Genomic DNA, 19,048 nt, shown 5'->3' on the forward strand with positions numbered 1-19,048 from the left:
ACTCCATTTCGAAATTACAACAGAGAAAACTCCAAAAAGCATTTCCCCGCTTTAGGGAAAAAAAAACAACCGCGCTTCATTAGAAAAAATTGCAGTCGCTGTTGGCGCTGGCTTCGCTGTCGCTGCTCCGCTGCTCCTCTGCCCCGCTGCTCCGCTGCTGCGGTTGATGCTGCTGGCTGCTCCATTTTTATTTTCAACTCCCGTTAATTTGCATATGTATGTCTGAGGGGGGTGGGTATGTGTGCGTTTGTGTGTGCCACTGCCATGGCCAATGCCACCCCCTTTTTGTGTGTGTGGCACGGTCCATCTCTGGCCAGGACAAAGGACAAGGGAGGAGAGGCAGTGCCCACTGGCAGTGCCAGTGCCAGTGCCAGTGCCAGCGCCAGGCTCCGTGGTTCATCCTGCCAGCCGGCCTTGTGCAGTATCACGCCAGCAGCCGCTGTTGCCAGAACCCAAAGCTCCCAGCTCCCAGCTCCCAGCAGTTGCCCACAAAATAAATCTTAGTCATCGGCAGACTGGCCCAGCCAGTGGATCAGATCTGAGTTCTGAGTTCTGTTTCTGTTTCTGTTTGGTTCTGTTCAGTCTGTTGTCTGTTCTGTTGTGGTTCCCAGGTCCAGTTCTCGTCGTCGGTTCCCGGTTGTCCAGTCAGAGGTGGAACGACGACGACTTTGCAACTTGAAATTGATTTATGGCGCAAATTTTATTGTCTGCCTGTGGACTGGAACTGGGGACTGCAGCTCCGACTGGCGACTGGCCACTGGGGACTGGGGACTGCGGACAGCGGACTGCGGACAGCGGACTGTGTGCTGTGTCTGAGAGAGCGAGTGAGAGCGAGAGAGAGATCCAACTTGTTAGCTGCTAACTGTAAACAGTCCAAAGTGCCTCTGTGTTGGTTGTTGTTGTTTTTTTTTTAACGTGTGTCATGAAGTTTTCCACTTTTCCACTCTTGTGTGTGGAAGTGGCATTTTTTTTGTAGTTATATCGTTATAAATATACGTTTAAAACACACAATATAAATATCAAAACCAACAACGGAAACAACTTTCTCTTTGGACCACGAACAAAAACAACACCCAACTAAATAAATAATCAACTGGACAAATTTCGAGATGCTTCAACAAGTAAGTTCTGCTCTTTTCATATTTAAACGCACTGCAAATAATAAATGTACGGAAATGTATGGTTTTTGGGTATTTCAAAACCCGCTTTACCGAAGGCCAGGTGTTCAAACAGCCCGAATATCATACAATTTTGAAAATTGCCATCAAAAAAGTCCTAGTGCTAGATTTAAGTATTTTTTTTTTAATTATTGCACGCCTAGAAAAGGTTTTAAAATTATTTAGAATTTTAATTAAATCAAATTAAATATTTAATTTAACAAAAAAAAATAATTGAATATTTCTTTAAGACTTTTATGATGCATGGCTTCCATGCTTTTCCATAAAACAGTTTTAGATCCAACAGAAACACTTTCCATTATTTAAAATTTTAATTGAATTAAATTAAATAATTAATATAAAATAAATACATATTTCAATATTCCCTTAAGTCTTTCATGAACCCAAAAAAATTCCACAATTGATGGCTCCCATCTATTTCGAAAACTAAATCATTATTTAAAATTTAAATTAAATTAAATTAATTAATTAATATTAAACAAATAAATATCTGAATATTCCCTTAAGACTTTCATGAGCCCAACAAAATTCCACAATTCATGGCTTCCATTCATTTGCAAAACTCAATCCATTTTTTAATTAAAAATTTTAATTAAATTAAATTAAATAATTAAAATGAAATAAATAAATATTTGAATATTCCCCAAAAACCCAAAAAAATTCTACAATTCATGGCTTCCAACCATTTCCACTATTTAAATAATTAAAATGAAATAAATAAATATTTCAATATTCCCTAAAGACTTTTATGAACCCAAAAAAATTGTACACTTCATGGCTTCCATCCATAGACGTCCATAAAATAGTCATAGACCCCACAGAAACCCCCTCTGTCGCACCACAAGAACAAATATCTCTTGATTGTTTTTTGTGCCTTTTTTTTGTTATGATCTGATTTAATTAATAATCGTAATTAAATTTATTCGCCTGCCGTAAGCGTGTGGGAGTGCAATTATAATAATTCCATATAGACACTCGATCGAATGGGCCATAAAACAAAAAAAACTGATTTCCAGTGGCGTAAAAAGTGTATTTCCATTAAAGTTGAAGTTCTTTATGAAATCTATACGGCACTGGACGACGGCTCCTGAATGCTGCTTAATTGAATCATAACGTTAAGAGCTCATAAAATAAATATAATTTTGTAATTAATGTGGGGCGGTGTGTGTGTGTGCATATATATCGGTACATATATATCGGTTTACGCATTTGCAAATTATTTTATTTGATTATTTTTTTTTTATCGCGCAACAAAACGTTCCGACAATCTCTTGCACCTGTCTCATATATTTCAAAAAGAAATCAGTGGCATTTTTAACGCTTCCACTAACTGAAATAACAGTAAATGCAAAGGCCCCCACACCGCCACACCGCCACAGCGCCTCTCTCACGAATATCGAATTAAAATTTCCCTCTGGCAGTGCTTCAATATTGATATTTCATCAGAGATGTGTGTGTGTGGGGCGCACAGAGGCGGGGCTGTGTATCTGTGTATCTGGCAGGGCTGTTGGTAAAGCGCATTATGGTTTTAAGCTGGCAGACGCTTATCAAGGACCACTTAAACAACCGCCGACCCACTGAGAGAATTCCGCATTCACATCATCAACAGAGACAGAGACAGAGACAGAGGGAGAAAGAGACCTCCTTTCCGCATCCCCATTCTCCCCAACTCCTCCTCCTTCCTTCTCAGTCATTGTCAGTGGAGATCTACGTGCGGTTGTGGTGCCTTGTGGCTGTGGCTGTGGCTGCGGCTGTGGCTGTGGCAGACAGCGAGGACTGAAGTGCAGATTGGCAGCTTCGACACGACACGCTGTTGATTCTGGAAACTGGACTGACGGCCCCCCCCCCTACCCCCTCCACTCCCCGGGCAAATGAAATGTTTCATCATTAAAACACAACCGACCAAAAAAAAGAAGAAAAAACAGAGAGAAAACCAGGCAAATAACTGAGGGAATGAAATGTTCATTTCGTGTATAAACAACAAGTGAAATGCGTTGCAGGCGGTGCACGAGTACGAGTATATTTATGGTGCTGCAGGGAGGTTGTATCTTCTCCAAGGATAGCCACCAAAGCCTCTCTCTCTCTCTCTCTGCTACCCCCTTGCCTTGGCTCCTTTTTTGGGCTTTAACGCCCACCTTCTCCCTGGTGCTCCAGACAATCCTTTCAGTTCGGACATCGCTTCATCAGCAAATTTTCATCCTTTTTTGGTCCTCTGGTCCTTGGGTCCTTTGGTCCTTTGCTGCTTGCTTTGTGCTCCGTCTTTTGCTTTTAATTTTCAGCTGATTTTTTGATTAATGCTTAAACGTTTGCCTCGTCCTTTCGGCCAAGCTCCTTTTATGCAAATCTTCAGCACTTTAATTAGAAAAAGAGAAAATACTTTTCCCCCACCCCTCCATCCCCCCCCCCCATGCCGTTCATTTCCAAGTTTTCCTCATTATGCCCGAGCACTCTTTTTTTTTGTGTCGTTTTTGTGTTTGTCATTTATAAATTGGAAAAGTTTTCTTAAGCAAATTATGCCCAGTATTCCCCCCCACTCCTGCCCCACTCCTGCCCCTGCCCCTGCCCCTGAAAAAAACCCTTTTTACAGCTTCCTCTTGTCCAACTGCTGGCTGAGAACTTACCCTTATGGCTTGGCTGATGATAGTCCCTGGCCGAAAAAGGGGGAAACAAAAAACTTAAGCAGCATTTTGTCTTTGTCTGTGCGGTGGGGTCCGCTCCCCCACCGGCCGCTGTGCTACCCTTTTGGCCATTTCCTTTTGCAGATACAGATTTGTTTTTCAAGATCTCAGCATTGAGGTAGGACCAAAGCCAAAGGGGTTCTCAAGGTCCGCGCTGTCGTCTCAGCCAAAGAACCGAAATGGTGACGACTTTTGCATCCGCCTTTACCTCTGCCGATGCCTCTGCCGGGGACTGGGGACTGAAGCCTCGTTTGGTGCATTCAACTTTATGTGTCTTTGATTTATTGCTGCTGCCTGCCCCTGGCTTCCTTTCGTATCTGGGGAATCTCTGAATCCCAATCCGAATCTGAATCTGAATGAAAGCGAAACAATGACGAGCCCTTGCCCCCGTCTACTTTCCTGCCTCTGCCCCTGCCCCTGCCTCTGCCTCTGCCCCTGCCTCTGCCCCTGCCTCTGCCTCTGCCCCTGCCCTGCCTCTGCCCTCCTTCTTATCCTGTTGTTATCGGTTGACCCTGTGTGTGGATATGTAGGTCTATAGGCTACGCTACTGGCTGCCTTCTGGCAGCAGGAGGGCCCCTTGGCACTTTCGGTTTTTGCCGGCAACCGCTGAGAGAGTTCCTTCTGTGATTCTCTGATTCTCTGATTGCTGCTTTACCCTTTTTTTTCTTTATTTCTTTCTTCTTCAGCTTCTTATGATGTAATAAATATGCTGCCAGCAGCAGCCGAAGCAGCCCTTACCCTTCCTCGCTGTATCTTGTATCTGTGGTATCTGCATCTGTCTGTCTCTGCCACTTGCCCCCCTTCTGTTGTGGAACATGTGTCCCTAAATTGCCCCTCGAGTTGAGTGGGAAAAATCTGTTGGGGGGGAGGGGAAATCGTAATGAAAACCGTACCCGATAGGATATTCTGTGGTCAGCTGTTGGATTATGTCATAAAGATAAGCGGGAATCGAACAAGTGTTTGCCGTGTGAGCCCTGCGATTAGAGGGCGTGACCTTTTGGCTTGTTAGAGCCGCAATCCCTTCCGGGCATCCCGTTTTTACCTGCCGCCGCTGGCCGACGATCTTCAGGTGTTTTTCCAAGCTGATTGACAATCACTTTTGATGGCTGCGGCAGCACACAAATTGTTGCATATTCCCATACCCACACCCACACGAAACAATTGTGGGAAAGCCACACGATTCGCACTCGAAGGGGGCGGGGAGGGTGTGGGAGGGGGGGAAAAACTCACTCAAATGACGACTCGGTTCGGCTCGGCTCGGTTTCCCCGCCATTGTGCCCCTCCGTTGCTGCTTTTGCATGTTCTGTCATGCGCAAAAACTTGAGTGGGGCAAAATGTCACGTTCGATCACCTCCAAGCACCCCCCCCTCCCATATGCCCGTGTGTGGTGGCACGTAGGCGCATCCAAAAGGAAATGTCAGTCAGGGGACAAGCCCACAGCAGACCGTTCTAGGGCCTGCCTGGAAATCCTTGGCCAAAACACGTGCACACACACACAGAGCGGCGTAGGTGTGGTGGGTTTTCTTCAGTGGTGGGCTACAAAGCCACAAAAAGCACACACCACACCGCAGCACCGCAGAGCAGCGCAGCGCAGCAACATGTTGACTGCAACAGCAGCTGCTTGGCTCGGCACAAAAATTGCACACCAGAAAAAGAGAGAGGGCGAACCCCAGAGAGAGAGAGAGAGAGAGAGAGAGGGAGCAGCCGACTGCAAAAATACAAGGCCTACAAAGCTGCCGATGCCGATGCCGCTGCTGCCGCTTTTTCCGCTTTTGCCGCTTTTGCCGAGTGCCGGAGTCGCGGCGCGTCGCGTCGAGTCGAGTGGCTTTTTCAGCCGCCAGTTTGCCAATTGCGGCATTCGCATTTCGGCCTCTGTGCCGCACGGGTTGCCCCCACCAACAACAAAAAAACAAAAAAAAAAAACCAAACAAGAAACAGTACTTGCAACAGGAATCTTTTTCCCCTCCCCTCCACCCAAGAGATTCTTTGGAGAAACGCGCAAAAAAATTTAAAAAAAAAAAACATTTTCCACTAGCGACGGCAAAAAACAGTTTTGTTTTTTTTTTTTAACAAACAGTGAAGCCCAAAAAACAAAAACAACAACAGAAAAAATTAGAGAAGAAAATTTAGCTAAATGAAAAACGATTTTCCGCCAGTGGAAAAGCTCAGTGTGTGTGTGTGTTTGTTCGTACTGGTGCTGCGGCCTTTATTTCTGGGTGAGTTTTTAATTTTTAATTGCGGGAAAATAAGCAGGAAAATGTTAAGAAAGCCAAGAAAATTTACCACGAAATATACAAAATATTATATGTTTTTAGGAACAGAAATTTTTGTATATTTAAAAAAAAAAATGTCTTTGTTCTTTTATATATATTTGAAGATCAAACAAAAATTTGAAACATACAATAAAATATGCGGAAAAAAGAAGAATATTTTAGTTTTAGTTTTGGGGAAAATTTGTAGGCATTTCAGGGCGATATTTGGCGATGAGTTGAGGTTTTTTTTTTTGGGCAGAGAATTCAGTGAGATATTCACAAGAAGAAGTAGCTTTCCAAGGCCAGTTCTAGACCCCAACGATAAATATAATAAAAATAGTAATAATAATGTTAATGATAGGAGAAGCAGCTGCTGTCTCCCAAGAAGCGTTGAATGTTCTTCCGGCTGCTGCAAAACTTCATCCACACATGCGCCAGCCCTAGAGCCCAATCCCAATCCCAGTCCCAGTCCCAGACCCAGTCCCAAACGCTGCCACATGCGAGTACTCGTACTCGTACTCGTAGATCTACGAGGTTTACGAACTATAATCGTCAGTTTCCTTTTGGCCAAGAGCCCAAGTAGAGGTTTCCTGCACGACAACAACAGCAGCAGCAAAATTAAAGTGGACAATGGACAGGGGAGCAGGGGAGAGGGGAGCAGGGGAGCAGGGGAGCAGGCGAATGGCGTACCTTTTGAGGACTGGACTCTGTCTAATATAATTTCATTTTGAAATAACTCAACTAAGCAAACGTGGCCAAGAGAAGTGGCTCATCAAGATGCCAAAAGCAAGTTAGAAAAACAAAATGTTTGCTCGCAGATCAGACAGACGGACGGATGGACGGATGGACGGATGGATGGACATCAGAGCTGTCAGGGCCAGAAAAGGCAAGAAAACCAGAAACTGAAACCGAAACGAAAACCAAAACCAAAGCCAAAGCCAAACAACAGAGAAACTGCAACATGGCCCGAAAATGAAGAGGCCAAGAAGAGCAGGAGGAAGAGGCAGAGGAAGAGGCCGAGGCCGGGCAAGGGATAAGCCGGAAAGAAACACGGAACCCAAATTAATACAATAATTGAAGCCAATTTAGTGTAATTTTCTTCCAATTTCAGTTTGTTTTGTTGTATCTGTATCTGTATCTGTTCCTCTTCCATGTATCTGTTTGGATTGGGGTTTGTTGTTTTTTTTTTTTTTTTTACCGTCTGTCTAGCCATTGACTCTTGGCCAACTATTATCGCATTTGTTAGCCATTTGGCAACCCTTCTCTCTCTCTCGCCCTCTAATCGCCACCATCGAAAGTCAATTTTCGCCCACACGCCTGCCTGTGTGCCGGCTGTAAGCCAGGTCTAGTCTAGTTTCAGCCGCTCGTTTAGGGCCACACCCGACCACCATTTGATTGGCTAATTAAATTAAAAGCCCAAGCTCTGGCCTGGTCGCTTGTCGGGTGAAAGTGACCGCAGAATCTCCCCTCCTCTGCCCCCCTGTCCCCCCCACCTGTCTGTGGATCGTTAAAACCCCACCTGGCTGGGAGTTTGGAGGCCTCTTTATGTGCCCCGTAAGTCGTTCACGTTTTCGACGGCGATCCCTGCCTCCGGGACGGCAGCCATAAAGTCGGACCATAAAAATAAACAAAAATATACAATTTTCTTCCTGCAAAATATTTGCCAAAAAAAATTCCCAAAATAAAAAAGGAGAAAAACTTCATTTTTAATTAAACCTTCAAAAAAAAAAAATTTCAAAGCCTTTGGCAAAAACCAAAAAAAGCAGAGAAAATAATCCTCAGGCTTGCGGCTAAAATGTTACTGATTTGGGTATAAAAATGTATCTAAAATGTGGATTTTCTGTGTGTGTGTGTGTGTGTGTGTGGTGTTTTTTTTGCTGCTGCTGTTTTTGTAAATTTTGTAATTTGAAAAACATCACCGCAAACTGTCAAAATGCTCTGACATTTACAAATTATTTAGCTGGCAGCATTTTCTATCTGCATCTGCATCTGTGGCACCACCACATCAGCGAACGACCGTTTTGACGCTTTGCGAATGCGAATGCGAATGCGAAATGGAAGCCGTCGCCGTTAATTTGCGTCAACGGGCTAATAAAGTTTTTGGCATATTCGTGCAGGTTTTAGCCCTCTCTCTGTCTCTGTCTCTCTTTTTTTGGCATTTGCAACGTATCTGTAGCATGTGGCTGTATCTGAATCTGGCAATGCCAATTTGGCCCATGCAAATCATATGAGACATAGCGAAAAGATACACGAAAGTAACCGAGGCTGACATTTCAATAGCCACAACAAGCAACGAACTTCCGTTCCGTTCCGTTCGAGTATCTACGGGGCATCCCATCTACCGCTCCCTACAGATTTCTGCTGTTAATTGCATTTGATTGAGCACCCGAGCACCCGAGCACCTGAGCACCTGAGCCGCAGCACCCGGCAACAAAGTATCAATGAACTCCAGAAGATGCCAAGAGAGGCGGCCGTAGAGGTATTCCCATAGCTGGGGGCTGTGCAACCGAATAAGTGAGGATCCGTTGCGCAAGGTGCAAATTCCCAGAGACCCGAGATTGCCGCAGCCAGCCAGTCCTACCTGTGCCTAGCCTCTACCCACAGCTGCCACTGCCTCGGCCACTGCCTCGGCCTCTGCCTTTGCCCCTCCCTTTTGACAGAAGAAGACCCTCTTTTATGGTCTCTGCCCTGCGGCTGCGTGTCTAGGAGTGGCCGCCGCCTAATAGCTGAAGAATATCGGGTCTCCGAGAGGCAGGGCTGGGTAGGGGGGAAAAATGAATTATGATTTGACGGTAGGCATTTAATGGATGGCCATGGATCTCCGGCTCTTCTCTCCACACAACAGCCACAGAGCCGCAGAGCCACAGAGCCACAGAGAGCCACAAAACAGAAATTCTTGTTTGGCGCCAACATATTGACAGCTGCTGCTCCATGCATATACTCTTTGTATCTTTGTATCTGACGAGTATCTTTTTGTGTGTGAAGTTATTCCGTTCGGACAGGTGAATGCTATTTAGTTAGAATGCCATCGGATCGTATCGTATCGGTTCGGCTGGAGCCTTTGTCTGTCGTTTGTGCCTCTTCTAATTGAATTTCGAATCGCTTTGCACCACGACACCACGCCGTTGCCCATTGTCTGGCCAGGGCCACGGCCAGAGCCATTCAAGGTGAAAGGCAGCGGGCCAGGAGTCGCCGCTGCCGCTGCCGCCGGCGCTGCCTTTGAACAACTCAAAGGAGCGATCCTTAGAGTGTGCCTCTCGCTGTCCCTCGCTCTCGCTCGCTCCACCTCTCTGTCTATCAAGGTGCCATTGAAAAGCATTCAAAATTGGAGCATGACAGCCTCGTTGCAGCCTGAGCCTCGAGTTTGAGGCTTTTGATGGATTGGTGTTGCTTTTGTGGTTGACTTTTGAGGATCGCGGTTGATGGATAGTGAAAGGATAGTTAGGGGCTTGCGGTCGATGTGCGCTAGGGGAAGATGGTTTCAGCTATCGCGAGTGGTTTAGCACTTAAAAGATACTGTATCTTGTGGTGGACACACCCGCAGAATGTCTATTTCCTTCTGTGGATTGTTTCTATTGTATTTTTCAAGTGTATCTTACACTGTTTATTCACTTTTCTAGTTGTATCTTTTAGTATATATTGCATTTCCAGTTGTATCCTTCACTCAACGACTTCTAGATGTATCTTTTACTGCATATTGCCTCTATTGCTGTATCTTCTACTCCACATTGAACTTCCAGCTGTATCTTCCACTCTATATTCCCTTCCCAGTTGTATCTTCTACTCTGCAGTAAATACCCTGAATCTCTAGCTGTATCTTCTACTCCACATTGAACTTCCAGCTGTATCTTTCACTCTATATTCCCTTCCCAGTTGTATCTTCTACTCTGCAGTAAATACCCTGAATCTCTAGCTGTATCTTCTACTCCAAATTGAACTTCCAGCTGTATCTTTCACTCTATATTCCCTTCCCAGTTGTATCTTCTACTCAGCATTGCATACCCTGAATCTCTAGCTGTATCTTCTACTCCACATTGAACTTCCAGCAGTATCTTTCAGTCTTTATTTCCATCCCAGTTGTATCTTCTACTCCACATAGCATACCCTGAATCTCTAGCTGTATCTTCTACTCCACATTGAACTTCCAGCTATATCTTTCGCTCTATATTCCCTTCGCAGTTGTATCTTCTACTCCACATTGCATACATTGAAGCTCTAGCTGTATCTTCTACTACACATTGAACTTCCAGCTGTATCTTTCACTCTATATTCCCTTCCCAGTTGTATCTTCTACTCCACATAGCATACGCTGAATCTCTAGCTGTATCTTCTACTCCACATTGAGCTACCAGCTGTATCTTTCACTCTATATTCCCTTCCCAGCTGTATCTTCTACTCCACACTGCATCTCCCACTGCAGCATCTACTCTGGATTGCATCTTGCACAGCGTTGGCTGTACCCCACAGCCCAATTAGCTTGCTCACAGCGCAAAAGGCATCCTTCAGCTGGTGCCCAAGCCTTCTAGCGAGGCACTTGCCTCGACGGCCCACACAATTGACAACAAACTGTGTGTGCGCTGGGCGTTGCAGCCAAAAGCCGATTCCGCTGCACGCCCACTGGCGCACACCAATCTGCTCTGCTCTGGAGCTCTCTTGTGCGGTGGAGAGAAAACAATGGCAATGCATAAATTTCAAGAAGAACAACCCAAACAGTGTTTTGGCGGAAGATGAAGAGCGCGCAGCGCGCAAGAAGCGAAAAACTCATTAGGCGCATCGCCTACGAAAACATAAATGCAATGCAATAATATCCGATGAAATTACGAGGCTAATAACATAAATTCCGTGTCGAAAAGGAGTGAGAGGGCTAACCTTTAGCCAGTCGCTTGTATCTATGAGATACGCATTGCGTAAAAGTTCATTATAATAAAGAATAAGCGGTGAACAGCGAGGCGGCCCCAAAAAGGAGTTTCGCAGGCCTACCCGGACCCGGGCTTATCATAAATTATTGCCCAGAAATATGCGTAGAGCCGATGTCATAAACATAAACTAAGCGAATTAATTGAGAGACAGAGAGAGGGCGAGAGAGAGGGAGAGAGTAGAGGAGATACACTGATAGAACGGCTCATAAAGCCTACAAATTATGCGTTTTTAAGTCCCATATATGTTGCACCTGCACGGACCACATCTACGGCCTAGTCTATTTCGGTATTAGAGCAGCATTTGGCCAAGACAAAACTACCTGAACCAGATAGAGATGGAGATGGAGTGGAGTGGAGACGGAGATGGAGTGGAAGAGTGGAAGATAGAGAAAAGTAGGCCGCCTTAAAAACCTAATTGAGTTTTGAGAGTCGTTACACTTCATCGCAATCGCAATGGGAGTAAATTAAACTGTCATTAGTTTTACCCTTTGGCACTTTTGTCGCCGTCATCGTGAATGGCCATCCACAGCCGAATAAAAATACCAATCGCAATCCCCAACCCAAGTTCCCTTTCGGGCCAACAGAAAGAAAAAAAAACAGTTGTTGAGGAGTGCTAGAGGAACCTGTGAAGTGGCGCGTTTGTTTCTTTTCTGCGTACTTCTACGACTGTCTGTCTGTCTGTCTGTCTGAGTTCTCTGCAGAGCCCGTAATAATTTTGTAGGTTTTACGAGTGCCGCCAAGACAATTAGGCATTTGTTATGTGTGCCTCTTTTTTTTCTGTGCCTCTTTCTGTTGTGGGCATTTTGTTTAGCGGCTTTTGACGCTTTGATGTGCGCAACTGAACAGAAAAGACAACACCAACAACAACAGATATACAGATATACAACAGATCGCGCGCGCCCGCAACGAATCTAACGCCTTTTCAAACGCGGTTCTCCATCGCTTTGTAACTTCTGCTGTTGCTGTTGCTGTGTGTGCCCCAAAGATTGAAGATTTATTTTTCCATTATGGCCATAGCTCTCTGGCATCGTTGTGGGTGTCGGATGCCCTCATACAAGCCATTGGGCCATGACGGGGCCACAAAGCAACAGAGCAAACAAAAACTTTTTGATGGGGGGCCAACGGGCTGCCTTTGCAGGCGGTTTTAACAGCGCGCGCGGTTTTTGACTTCAGTTCGGGAAGGAATGAATGGGAATGGAATTGGGAATTGGGAATGGGAATGGGCCATACAAAGTATTGGTCAGATCATAGACTCGCATTTGAGCTTACATAACGCGATTGTGCTGCAATCCGCACTCTACAAAAGCGGTTTTAACAGCTGCCATTTAAGCGGTTTTAGCATCGCCTTAAACATTGTTTTTAAGCCGTTTTAGCAGCGTGCATAAAAAAGAGAAAAATGTTTGAGCAGTTGAATAAAAAACGAATAAAGAACGTGTGGGTTGATAAGTCAATTACAGGTCTAACCTTGAAGAAACTCTCGAGCGACTTTTGCCGCCAGCCAAACCACATTTGGAGCGGCTTTGGCCGCGCGCCTAGGCGAATTTCAAGCGATTTCAACAGCTTGGCAGAACATTTCAAGCGATTTCAACAGCCTGGTAGCAAATTTTAAGCGATTTTAACAGCTTGGCAACAGAGTTGAAGCGATTTTAACAGCTTGGCAACAGATTTGAAGCGATTTTAACAGCTTGCCAACAGATATGAAGCGATTTTAACAGCTTGGCAGCGAATTTCAAGCGATTTCCACAGGCTGGTAGCAAATTTGAAGCGATTTCCACAGCCTGGTAGCAAATTTAAAGCGATTTCCACAGACTGGTAGCAAATTTAAAGCGATTTCCACAGCCTGGTAGCAAATTTGAAGCGATTTCCACAGCCTGGTAGCAAATTTGAAGCGATTTCCAACCAAGTTGAATCACTGTGAGGCGACTTAAACCGCCTCGAACTAAATCATGCGAAAGCCCTCATTTTAAAATTTAAATATATGAAATTCAAATCAAATTTAATTCCAAAAATGAGTTATTTGTTGCACTTACCATTGATATATATTTTACAGCATATTCTGAAAGAAAAATACAATTTTTTTTATTTTTAAAGAAATTTATATATTTTTTAAATAAATTATATGTTATATTAAATGGTAATCATAAACGACAAGTCATTAAATGAAGGAATAGATCGATCCCCAACGAAGAGTACTCGTACCAAACCGATTTAAGGCTATAAAAAATAGAGAGAAAGAGAGAAAAAAAAACTCTACAACAAGTTGTTGAGATCCGCAGTGTTTTCTATGGTTTATACTCTTGACTTTTGTTGCTAATGATTCACATGCCTGATTGTTGCTATTGCTATGGCCATTGCCGTTAATGACTTGACAGTAAAGTGGCCTACACACAATTTATGGCCAAAACGAAAAACGAAACTTGTCCGCCTACAATTTTTGTTGAGTTTCCTTTCAGTTTGAGTTTTGCTGGCTGCTGTTTCTATATCGTTTCGTTTTGGTTTTGGTTTTGGTTTTTTTTTTTCGCTTTTAATTGAAACATTTTTGACCATATTTTCTTAATGATCTGACATGACATGGCGTCTGTTTTGTGTTTTCGGTGTTTCTGGCGTTTCTGGCGTTTCTGGCGTTTCTGGCGTTTCGGTGTTCCGCTGGTTGTTGCCTCACATCGCGGCATTATAAATTCAAAAGTAATTTTCACTAATTTAAGCACAGCCAACTAGCCAAATCAGATGTGTATATAGCCGTCTATATAGCGTTGATCGTTGATCGTTGATCGTTGATCGTTGACTCTGTGACATTTGAATTGTTGCGATCGCTTTTTTTTCTTGTATGTATATCCCCCCATATGATTATTATAATTTGTTCATTATGTTGCTGCTGCCCCTCCCCCCCTGCGCCACCAGCCCTCAGCCACGTCCCCTATGCGCAGCTCTGCTGCCCCGCTTTTTCTTTCTTCTGGTTTATGGCAAACGCCAACGCCTTTGGGCCACAAAAGCTGCAAATGTTTCCCCCCCCCCCCACACACACCATTATTCTTGCCTGGACTGGGGAAGGGGGGCCGGGGCACTTGTCGTTAAAAAATGTGTTGAAAATGCTTTTTTATGACACGAAATGAGCCGCAGCCATAAAATTGAGCCAAAAGCCAAAGCCCAAGACCAAGCCATGCCACCATAATGATGTGCTGTGTCGATGCCGATGCCGATGCCTTCTGGGGTGCCCTCTCCACCACGGATCGTTCAGGAGGAAGAGAGAGAGAGAGAGAGAGAGTGGGGGGTTCTTCTGTAGCTTTCGAGGAAGGGCAGCCCATCACCAGGAAGTTCTTTCAGCCTTTCAATGGGCCTTTTATAATAGATATATCCCTCGAGTGATCTGGCACCTGCTCTGTCTCCTCCTCGACTAGAGAACCCTTCATTTCCCAGCCTCCCAGTCGCCATTCTCCCCCCCCCCCCCCCTGTCGTTGGTGGATCAGCTTTATATAATACCCCACTAATTGAGCTGATTTATGCAGCGACTGCTTCTGGCGTTTGCTGTGGCTTTTTGGAGTGCCTTTTTGATTCATTTGAATTTTTTCTAAAAAAAAAAAAAAAAATTTTGTGTGCGGCATTCAATTTCAGATTTGATTTTTTTGTATTTTTTCCAATATGTATCCGAGTATCTGTATCTGTGGTTGCTAATTTCGTTTGGCTGGGGCTGTCGCTGTGTCCACACTTGTGCTATTATTTATTTATGTATGCGGGGGGGAGGTAGCAAGGGGTGGGAGGGGAGCAGGAACAGATTGCGGAGGCCATGATTTATGCCTGGCACATTTTATGGCCATTTTGTTGGTAATTTATTAACAAGCTTGTTAACAACAGTCGGCGCATCGGCTGTGTATGCAGATAGCAGCCAAAAAAATTCAAGACGATGCCCCAGCCAACCCCCCTTCCGCCCCCTTTCGTAGAGGTTAAAGGCCAAAACGGCAGCCCAGACAGACCTGGCGGACAGCAGGTGGCTTTAACGACCGCTATCATGACCATGATGATGATCATGACGATGACGATGATGATGATGATGTTGGTCAAAAACTGTTGGCCAAAGTCATGTCCATATTTATAGAAAGTTGTGCCACACACACACACAAGAAACTTTGAAAGGAAAAACTTTGACATGCAGGCCATCCCCCACTACTACCCCGCCCTGGATCCATAGATCCGTTGGATATCCACTCGTGTGTACCTCTTAGCCAACGCCAAACATGATTTTCTGTTTGCCAAAGCGCGTGGCAGTAGCCAAAGTGGTCAAGTGGTTGGACCGCTGCCTAGCCGTTGCTCAAATATTCTAAATATTTGCTAAATAATAGAGAAGACTCTGGCGTAAACACTGGCAAAACGCGGGGGGAGTGGGGAGTGGGGAGTTGCCCCAAAAGCTAATGGCAGTGGCTTTGCTTTTGTCCCCCCCCCACTATTTGCGCTGTAAAGTGTACCCAAGTGACGGACAGAAAGCAAACATATCCACACACATACGATACGAGTAGGGATATGGATATGGATATGGATGGGTGTATCTATAGGCATTGGGCGTCCCCCCACTTGACGGAGGGCCGCGGCCTGGCTTTGAAAGCCACTGCCAGCCCGAAGAGTTTCTTCTGCATTTAGATACATTTGAAAGGGGGTAGATATTCCCATCTGGGAGCTCTGGCTCTGGCTCTGGCTCTCTGGCCAAGTTGTCAACTTAATTTACAGCCAACATGTGAGCTACAAGTTCGCGGCGATTGAGCAGGCGATAAAATGTATTAATTTCATAGAGCGATGGCGTTTGCGAATGCGAATGCAATTAACATAAACTGTAGACAGTGAGCGCTGAACAGATCGTGGATCGGATCGTGTGGCCATATAGAAAATGCTTATAAATATGCAAAACAGTATCGATTACAGAAAAACTCTTTCGAATGCGAATGCGATTGCGATTGCTGAGATACATATCTCGCAGATCTATCCATCGAGTAATTCCATTTATTCTTTGATCGATCGCCACAGATCGCTCTGCAACCTGTTGTGTCCCTCCCTCTCTCTCTCCACTGATTAGCATAATTGGTAATGAGTTTGTTTTTTTTTTCTGTTGCTGAAATGCCACTAAGGCCATAAAAACCAAAAGCCTGTTAACGGCCAAGTGCATATGGGACTGGTCTCTGGTCTCTGGTTATGACTGTGGCGAATCGATTATTTTTTATGATTTTTATGGCCATTACTGATCGTTCGGGAAGTTAAGATCACCCCGAAAATAAATTCCTTTAATTGTATTAAAATTTTCGAATTAATTTCGCTTTTGAGCGAGGCACAAAAGTTCAATAAATAATAATGGTTTTTCGAAACCAGTTCGAAAGCGAACAAGTGCCAAACAGAAGAAAGCGGCTGGCCTGGACCCGGGGAATACCCTAGAAAGGGACTACAAAATTCATTTTTTTTTTTAATTGTTCGAGAAAATTCGAAACGGAAGGCATTTTTTTCAACTTAAATTGTTATAAAAAAAAATATCCCTACGGAGTAAAAAAATAAATAATGACCCAATTAATGGAAATAATTATGAAATATAATTTAATAAAATTAAATTTAAAAAAATGTATCAAGAAAATTCTAAGCAGATGCAATTTTTCTAATTAAATTGTTATACAAAGAATATCCCTAATGAGTAAAAAAATAAATACTGATCAAACTGATAGAAATATTTATAAAATTTAAATTATAAAATTAAATTTAAAAAAGTTTTATCAAGAAATTTCGAAACAGAAGTCATTTTTCTAGCCTAATTGATAAACAAAAAAATATCCCTAGGGAGTAAAAAAATAAATACTGCTCCAATTGATAGAAATAATTATGAAATTTAATTTTATTAAAAAAATAGAAAAAAAAACAAAATATAAAATTAAATTTTAAAAAGTTGTTCGAGAAAATTCGAAACGGAAGGCATTTTTCCTCAAAAATGGTCATAAAAAAATATATCCCTAGGGTGTAAAAAAAAGGTACTGCCTCAATTGATAGAAATAACAACGAAATATGTTTAAAATGTGGCAACGATTGAGATCCGAGGCTATTGGGCTGAAAGCCAGGTGTTCAAATAAGTTTTGGCCATCAAAATGATTCGATTGCAATCCCACTTGCTTCCGCACTTCCGCTTTCTTCCTCCCTGAAGAATCCTGAAGATATATGCAGGCTTTTTATGCCTCCTTCGGACCGCTGCATACCCCTGGCAGCATTCTTGGTACTGGGTATGGCCCACAGCCCGAGAAGAGCGTAAAGAGAGGGGCAGGAAAAAGAACAATCGGTGTACAATTTTCAATAAATCGTGATAGTTCAATAAAAGTAAATTAAATGTGTGTTCTCGGACGACGACGCTGCGTTGTGTCTCAATTTGCGGGGCACTGAACGTGGTCGCGATCCCCTTGATGAGGTGCCGCTACAGACATGCCCCCAGGACGGATACGCGGAAGCTGCCACTTCTGCCACACAAGCAACAAGAGACACACAACTTTCTACCTTTTTGTGGTGCTGTGTGCTCTGGCCCTCCAGGCCAAAAATTCAAGAATTTCCAACTGGTTTTTTGGTTTTTGTTTTTTTGGTTTTTTTCGGAGAGCCGCCAGACCCTTGGCCGGCTTTTGGCCGCCGCACCTTGGGGCGCAAATGAAATGCAAATGTTGTACGGGGGCTTATCAGGGAATCTATTGACTGAAAATTTGCCACAGATAAGAGGCAAAGGCAAAGGCCGGCAAAGGCCAGCAAAGGGGCCTATTAAGCCATAAAACGCATGCAAATGAAGGCGTTGAAATGCACAAAACGATGGCCCGGCCGAAAGGAAGAGAGAGAGCCACTCGGTCGGGGGCCGGGCTGGTCACTCACTTAGCCAGAAGTTAAAGGGCGCAAAAACTAACGCGCTTTCAGATACAGATAAAAGGACGGGCCGGGTTGGGCCAGCAGCTGTCTGTTTTGGTCCGACTTTAGACCCGGGGGTAGCTTCAACAAGGCTAACGGCTGGACGGGCAATTAATTATGCCCGAAAAGTCTCTCCACCCCTCTCGCTCGCTCTCCACTCTCTATTTGTTTGACTCTTTCCCCAACCCCCCCTCCCGTAGCCTGTCGTCTGTCATTTTGGGTCCGGGGCATATGTTTATTTGCTTAATTTACTTAATGACACACACACACATCCAGTGGGGAGGAGGAGGAGGCACCAGCACAGAAGTCTTTTCGTGTGAGGTCATCCAAGGCGTCCATCCGTCCGTCTGTCCGTCCGTCTGTATGTTTGTCTAATAAATAACATTATTAATTACCAGTGCAATTAACCATAAGTACGAGATCCAGGCCAGGCCAGGCCTTCGCCGATGCACCCTCTCGACGCACACGCACACAAGTGCACTGTGATACTCGAATGACCCAAATTCTGGCATTCATTGAGTGATATATGGCATGCATTAATCATAGTTTATGTTTATTAGTCTGTTTATGCAAATGCTACGCGGCGACAAGCCACTGGAAACCGATCCCCAAAACAGAAAGAACATAATACGATTTGATGTTGATGTTTAGTTCCATTTGGAGGATCATCTGGTGTCGATTGTCTTGATTTTTCGATTTCCAGAGGGGGGGGGGATGGCAAAGAGGGGGGATGGCCCCAACAAAAGGCAAATATTTTCATTGAAATTTTCTTGAAACTTTCCACAGAGTAAGCCATTAATCTTGGCTAGAGGCAGGAGCAAAATTACACAGCAGAAACTAGACACAAGTTGCACTAGCAGAGGGGGGTGGGGGTGGGGGGGCTTGCCCCTTTTCAGTTTGCCGTCTGTGGAGCGTCGTGTCACAGCGTTTAATCTTTATTAATTACAGTGAAATAATAAGTAGATCCCTCTGCCCCCCCCCCCCCCCCCCCCCCCCCCCGTGCTGGTCGTATGACAGTGTCAGACGCACCACCAGCCTGATTAATGCCAGGGCTAAGAGCAACGCCAAAATACAAGCCAAAACATGCCACAAGCACAGGCAAACGAGGCAACTTTTGG

The 19,048-nt window shown here is 44.4% G+C and overlaps 1 protein-coding gene across 2 annotated transcripts in view; it reads left to right on the forward strand.

The window, feature by feature from the left end:
- The first annotated feature begins 332 nt into the window (after positions 1-332).
- The window catches only part of LOC26532124 (uncharacterized), a 33,455-nt gene continuing 14,739 nt past the window's right edge, over positions 333-19,048 (forward strand). The window contains exon 1 of one of the 2 annotated variants that reach the window (XM_033383090.1): positions 333-1,121. In XM_033383090.1, the coding sequence (XP_033238981.1) occupies positions 1,110-1,121 (12 nt within the window). In that variant the 5' untranslated portion in view covers positions 333-1,109. Of the gene's footprint in view, positions 1,122-5,973; positions 6,073-19,048 lie in introns of those variants that run through there. The other variant, XM_033383091.1, reaches the window with a different exon arrangement.

The sequence above is a fragment of the Drosophila pseudoobscura genome, chromosome X (assembly GCF_009870125.1).
Source record: "Drosophila pseudoobscura strain MV-25-SWS-2005 chromosome X, UCI_Dpse_MV25, whole genome shotgun sequence".
Taxonomy (NCBI): domain Eukaryota; kingdom Metazoa; phylum Arthropoda; class Insecta; order Diptera; family Drosophilidae; genus Drosophila; species Drosophila pseudoobscura.